Genomic DNA, 6,679 nt, shown 5'->3' with positions numbered 1-6,679 from the left:
ATTGTGCGGATCTAGTGCTGAGGTGTGTAGTTATCAAGGTAGCTAACTGAGAAAAGGCAAGTCAGATATAGGTAGGCAAGGAAGTTAATTCCCCTCCTTTGATTGGTGGGTATTGCACAAGTATATGAAGATTTAATGTTCCAAATTGTGTCATAAATAATTTTCCGTACTAGTAATATTGAAGCAAAAAAATAATAAATATTTAATTTTTTAATTGATATGATATATTTTTATTAGTGCAAAATATGATTTAGGATAACAAATCTTTATTAATTGGATGCTTGGGATAATATACTCCTTATAATAAAAATCTTTTATACCTGATATTATTATTCTATATCACTATATTAATTATCAATAAGAAATAATTATTTCGTTATAAAACTAAATTAAAAATAATAAATTATCAGAATTTTTAATGAAATGAATGTTTCTTAATAACAAATATAATCACATAGAATAGAGGTAATGAAGATTTTTATTTGCATAGTTTTGCTTCGCTACTAGATTCACCTTTGCATTTATGATATGCCAAGGAGAAACTCCTCCTATATAAACCCTTCAATGTTATACGGTTATACCACATTTCATAACTAAGAAATATAGAGACACGCACATTACTACAAGGTGAAACCTCTTTCCGAATTTGAGTTATGATCTCCTTTGAAGAAGTGCTGGCAGAGAGTCCAAGAGCTAAAGTTCATATAGAATTAGAAGCATCAACAAAAAAGAGAAAATGGGAAGAACCATATGCCAGAGAGTTCTTCAAGAATCAAACAAATTTAGAGGAAAGAAAATCCACTTTGGATATAGATTTTAACCTTGAGACCCCCTTTATTTCTGATAATTGGCGTCATTATCTCAGTATTCAGGTAATTTATAGGAAAATATCATGTTCCACACTATTATGTGTTATGGACTTTTATTCTTTGATCATGTTTTTCTTACTTGAGAGTGCTGTTTCCATGTCTACTTATAATCCAATAAATTTCTTTTGTTTAAAAAAAAAGTCTTCACATGCTTCCGCTTTTGGAAATTCATGACAAAAAGCAACCTGATGGACTCCTTGATCTTTCAAATTGAGGACTACATCATTGATGCGGCCATAATATTGTGGTTATAATGAATGCCGCAATTGCATCACACCACAATTGTGGTATGATATCAAATCACAATGATGCGCTTGCAACGCAATGTAACCGTATCGGACTACATTATGTTTTTTTGGTTTCCCACATATATCTATATATCCTCGCACTGGAGGCAATCATGTCCGAGCTGGGAACATCCACAAGTACATGAGACTAACTCTCCCAGTGGATATTTTTCATCCACAAGACTCGAACCCAAATCCTTGCTTAAGGGGAATCAAGCATGTAGCACTTGAACCAACGCTCATTGGTTATCGGATTACATTATGCCGCAATGTAATTACATCAGGCCACATAAATATGAAAAATAGTTTTTTTTCCACAAAATAATTCACACCATAATCCCCATCGAATGACAACAATAACAGCAACCGCGCAACCACCACAGTCACAACCCAACTGCAATTAATAATTGTACATCAAAATAGAACATGGTGTTTTTATGTATTTTTTTTTTATAATGTTCAAACCCTCATGTGAAAATAAGTTAACTCCAATATTTTTCTGCTCGAGGTTTGAACTTTGAAGTACACAAAGTAGAAAATAATTGGAATTTGTTTAATGTCTTATAAAAAAACATAACTCAGAATCTTTCATATTTTTGTTGCAGCCAGGGCAGATACACATATGTGAGGACTCAAAGAGAAGCACAGAACCACTTCCTCATCATCAAATGAGCTTAGAACTTGGGCTGAACTTAACACCTGAGTCAGTATGGAATAAAGAAGAAGACAATAGTTACGATATGATTGAAAATCAGAGTTATAGTAATTCCCTTGGGACTTTGCTTGAACTTGATCATGATGATCTAATTATTGAAACAAACAAGCATAAGAAAGACACATCATATGGTTTAATTCATTCTTCTTCTTCTCCTTCTTGGTTATCATCATCATCAGAAGGTGATCACAAAGAAATGGTTGCAGCAGTTTGCATGCAATGCCACATGTTGGTTATGTTATGCAAATCTTCTCCTACCTGTCCTAGTTGCAAATTCATGCACCCACCAGATCAAAATCCTTCAAACTTCTTGAAGAGAAGGTCTAACCTCTTTTGCTAGTTAGAAATTAATTTGCAGAGAACTGGTCTATAAATTTTCAGCTTCATAGCATGGCACAAAGATTAAGTGTTCCCAGCCATATCTCATTCCATGTCTGAAGTTTATCACATGTTGACATATGAATAAAAAAAATTGAAAACAAAAACTAACATTCTAATTGGTTTAGAATAAAGAATGAAACATCATTTCGAATAGGTTATATCTTTTCCATAGCATGACATGGTTAAATTAATCGCACTTTCCCTTTCTTTTGTTTTTCCCATGTATAGCAGAAGTTTCTGTAGCTATTAAATATTTAAATTAAATAGTTTTAAAACTTAATTTTCTTAATCAATCAAATGCAATAGCAGGTGAATTAGTATATTTTCTATTTTTTAAATAAATAAAAACCAAATATTAAAGGCAGTTAGCTCCTTCAATGATGCAACAAAACGTTCAATTTGACTATTAGTGATTTGGGAAATGATATATGGTTATAGAATTTTAACCCAACCATCTTTCTAATATTAAGTAAAGCAACAATAATCGTGTTTTATCTTTCACAAGTTACTTTACATAGTACTTATCTTGATAAACTTTTATGTTTAAGGTTACAATAAATAATATAAAAATTATATATAATTTTACTAAAATAACCTGATTTAATATATATTGGAAATTAGATTTAAAAAATGAAAAAAAATAAAGGGTTCAAAAATGGTAATGAATAATGATGTAATTGAAAAGTAATATATAAGTAAATAAGTATATCTATCTATATATATATATAGAGTTTCTAAAATATGAACATATTTAAAATAACATAAAAATGTTATAACATCAAATATATGGAACAAATAGTCATCTTCATTATTGTCATTTGGGAAATTTATATCACTATAAAATTTTAACCTAAAGATCTTTCTAATATTAAATTATATTTGCAAGACAATAAATGTGTTTTATGTTTCATCTAATAGTACTAATATGACTTTTAGAGTAAAATGTTAGGAGAATTTAACATTATTCAAAATTTCTTACTATCAATGTTCTCATAAGAGGGATAACTTGACACGTTGCAGGGTAATTGGCCTTGGAAAAGATTGTGAATTCCATATTATAGTCTTCATGTATATTATAATAAATGTTCAAGAAAAGGGCAAGAGGGTGATACAGAACGGGGATAATTTTTGGGGCAAGAGTCTTCATGTGTGTTTAATAAATTTTGATGCTAATGCTACACCTACCGGTATTGGGAAATTTATTTCTTGCTCATCATAAATCTCTTTACTCTAGTTGGTTTTTAGTTGGGAATCGATGTTACATCAATTCTGTTACTTATTTGGTATTTAATAATGCTGTCCATCAAAATGTGCTCGATGACATAAGTTTAGTTATTTTATGTACACTAGTGTAGAGGTCTGTCGGCGAATATTGTGTGATACTACATATTCAATTTTTATATATTTTATTTTTTGAATTAAAATGTATTTTTGTATTCGGTGTACTTTATATTATAGTTTTTGCGTGTTTATGATCATGTTTAATTAATGTGAGATATGTGATTTATTAATGTATTGGTGGTAGTTGCTTATGATTATATAGTTTTTTTGTAAAAATATTAAATAATGTTAATGGCAATAGGAAATAAAAATTACACCATGAGAGAAGTTATTTCAAGTTTTAACTTTATATATAGTATAGATATTGTCCATAAATCTAATTCTCATAGGGTTTTTAAATCAAATATAATATATATATATACACTGTCAATATATGTCAATATATATATACTGTCAATAAGAAAGATACATTTATTTTTTATTAAGTGTCAAAATTTTATTAAAATTAGGATACATTTTTGACACGGCTGATTTTCATTCCTATAAATACTATTGTATTCAAAGAGTAATACAAACACTAATCACTCTTTAATTTGCATTTACTATAGTCATTTTTTCATTCACTTCCCTTTCGGAGTCTCACTCCTACTTTGCTGGCAACTAAGCAGGACATGAAACAGAGTCGCTTATCATCATTTAGAGATCAAGCGCACTTGAAGGTTGATTAGTACATTTGCTTTTATTATTATTATATTAGTTTGATTTTCATAATGATTTTGGCATAATCATTTTGTTTACTCCCTCGTCCAATATAGCCTACACATTACTAAGGACTAAAACATTGAAAGTCGTGACTTTTAAATGGTTGGGATCCTTTCTAGTAGTATTGGATAGTCAAGTATTATAATGTGAAGCCGGAAATGATTTAAAAAAAAGTCCCAGTATTGTAATGTGAGGTTAAGAATGACTTAAAAAACTAATTAAAAACAAATTAAAATCTACATTGTTAAATTTTTTAAATGTCACACATCACTATCTTGGTTAGTACTAGACCTTCCGGTACTAAAAAGGATTCAAATTCTTTCAGGGGTTAATGTTGTAAAATTACATTATAAAATACAACTATTGGTGATAGTCAAGTTCGACCGTGAGAGTAGCCCAAAAGGATGATGATTAGGGACCCATAGAAAATGATTCTTTCTAATAATGGAGAGACAAATTCTTAATTTTGCATTTATATTTAAAAGGATAAATGTCATATTATTATCTTTAAATTGTCATATCATTCTATTTTTTAGGTTATTTTTAGGTATTTTCATTAATACAGATTATCCTAAGAAAGTTATGTTGTTTTGTCTTTATTTATTTACACTTTAATATCTATATATTGTTACTTAAAAAATATGGCATTTATTACTTACATATACTAATTTTATTTAAAAGACAATGATTGATATTGTGACAAAATTAAAAATCCCTACCTAATAACATACATAAATATTAAAGTCATACTTGTGTTGCTACTATTTGATAGTATTTTTACACTTTAAGTTAAGTTAAAAATATTACATATTGTTAAATTACTAATAATCAAACGATAAAATTGTTGTCATCAAACTCTCAAAAATCATTACAATGTCAGCTTAGCCAGCTGAAGCAAACCTCCTTCAAAATTTTAATTGATTATGAGTAAGAATATAAGTAAATTTTAGAGTTAAAAGTGATTAATTAATAATATTAATATAAATAAATAATTAATGTTAATGCACAATATATGTGTTATAATTTTTTATTATTATTAATTTAATATTATTTTTATGTCCAGACTAAAATCATAGACTATTAAAGTTTAAAGCATAAAATTTTGGACATTTTATATAATTTACCTTTTAAAAACTTCACAAATTTTTGAGAGGGAAGCATTGGTTGTGACCAATTTCACAATTTTCAAGTGTCATTTTGGTCTAAAATATTGGTCAATATACACCAAAAGTATGAATTGTTTTTTTTTTTTCAATTCAACATCTCTGACGCCTCAACGATGCATGAAATTTGAAACTGGAGTAAAATTAATAATAAGAATTGAACAATGATAAATCAGTAGAAAATTTCTTATCATAGAGATAGTAAGAGTTGAACAAATAAAATGATTATTGTACCAAAACATCAACTAAAACGCATAAAAAGAAATGGACTACTATATGGGAAGGTCATATTATAGAATAAAAAATAAAATTAATGAAAATTACAAGACTAATATTGCTCCTATTATAATAGTACATTGATGAACTTTTCTCTTGAGAAGATAGCTTACACAAACTGGGCATCAAATATAAATCTTCATTTATAGAAACCGACACACCAAACGGTTACAAAGGAGGCTATATCAGGAGATAATGTTAAATTTCTTTCTTTTGTGGTAACTACTTAAGCTAAAACAGAAGCGAGAAATGGGCGAGGACTGTATTGCAATATTTGAACAAAAGAATGGAAGAAAGAGACCTAGTTGGAGGAGCCACATCTTTTCTCTTATAGTCTTATATCATTTGTTTCCTATTGATTAAATATATATTAATTTTATATTTTTTGATTAATGAAAATAAAATAATACATAGAATGAGTACACATCTTTAAATAGAAGATATGCTCCCCAAGTTGGAAAGAGATCTTTGATGAAAGATGTCTCACTCTTTGATTAAAAACTATATATTTAATTTATATTTTACTTTTCTAAGTATATATAATTAACTCATAAAAACTCTATAAATTTTATGCATTTCAACTAACCACTAGAAATTATTTTTCCTTCTTGAACTATTTTTAAAATTTTACTAGTTAGTAAAATTGGTATTTATATCAATATATTGTAAAATTATTCATAAACAATGTGAAAACTATTACAATTAGGCTCATAACAATACTAATGCGATAATGTAAATTAAACAATATTGATATCCAGAGAAATCAGACATCAAAATACAAAGTTAATGAAAAAAAAGAAAATAAATAAATTTAAAAGCTAGAATGAGTAATACAATAATAATGTTATATATAAAAGAATAAAATAAATGAATAATACAGGAAACGAATTTCACTTAAAAGTTAAGAGATAAAATTGGTAAGTGGTGTAAATTGCAAAACCTCTG

General features: G+C 27.8%; 1 protein-coding gene across 1 annotated transcript; it reads left to right on the top strand.

Annotated features, from left to right (window-relative positions):
• On the top strand, positions 571-2,255 carry LOC109344280. The gene is made up of 2 exons (XM_019582989.1): positions 571-872; positions 1,762-2,255. The coding sequence occupies exons 1-2, from the start codon at positions 654-656 to the stop codon at positions 2,209-2,211; spliced, it is 669 nt and encodes a 222-aa protein (XP_019438534.1). The 5' UTR covers positions 571-653; the 3' UTR covers positions 2,212-2,255.

This window comes from Lupinus angustifolius, chromosome LG03 (genome assembly GCF_001865875.1).
Source record: "Lupinus angustifolius cultivar Tanjil chromosome LG03, LupAngTanjil_v1.0, whole genome shotgun sequence".
In the NCBI taxonomy this organism is placed as follows: Eukaryota; Viridiplantae; Streptophyta; class Magnoliopsida; order Fabales; family Fabaceae; genus Lupinus; species Lupinus angustifolius.
This window is presented reverse-complemented; position numbering and strand designations above follow the sequence as displayed.

Excerpts from the sequence above, each read along its gene's own strand:
- LOC109344280 (XM_019582989.1), top strand. The coding sequence starts at position 654 with ATGATCTCCTTTGAAGAAGTGCTGGCAGAGAGTCCAAGAGCTAAAGTT. Across the intron at positions 873-1,761 it reads GTCATTATCTCAGTATTCAG|CCAGGGCAGATACACATATG; the intron begins GTAATTTATAGG and ends TTTTTGTTGCAG.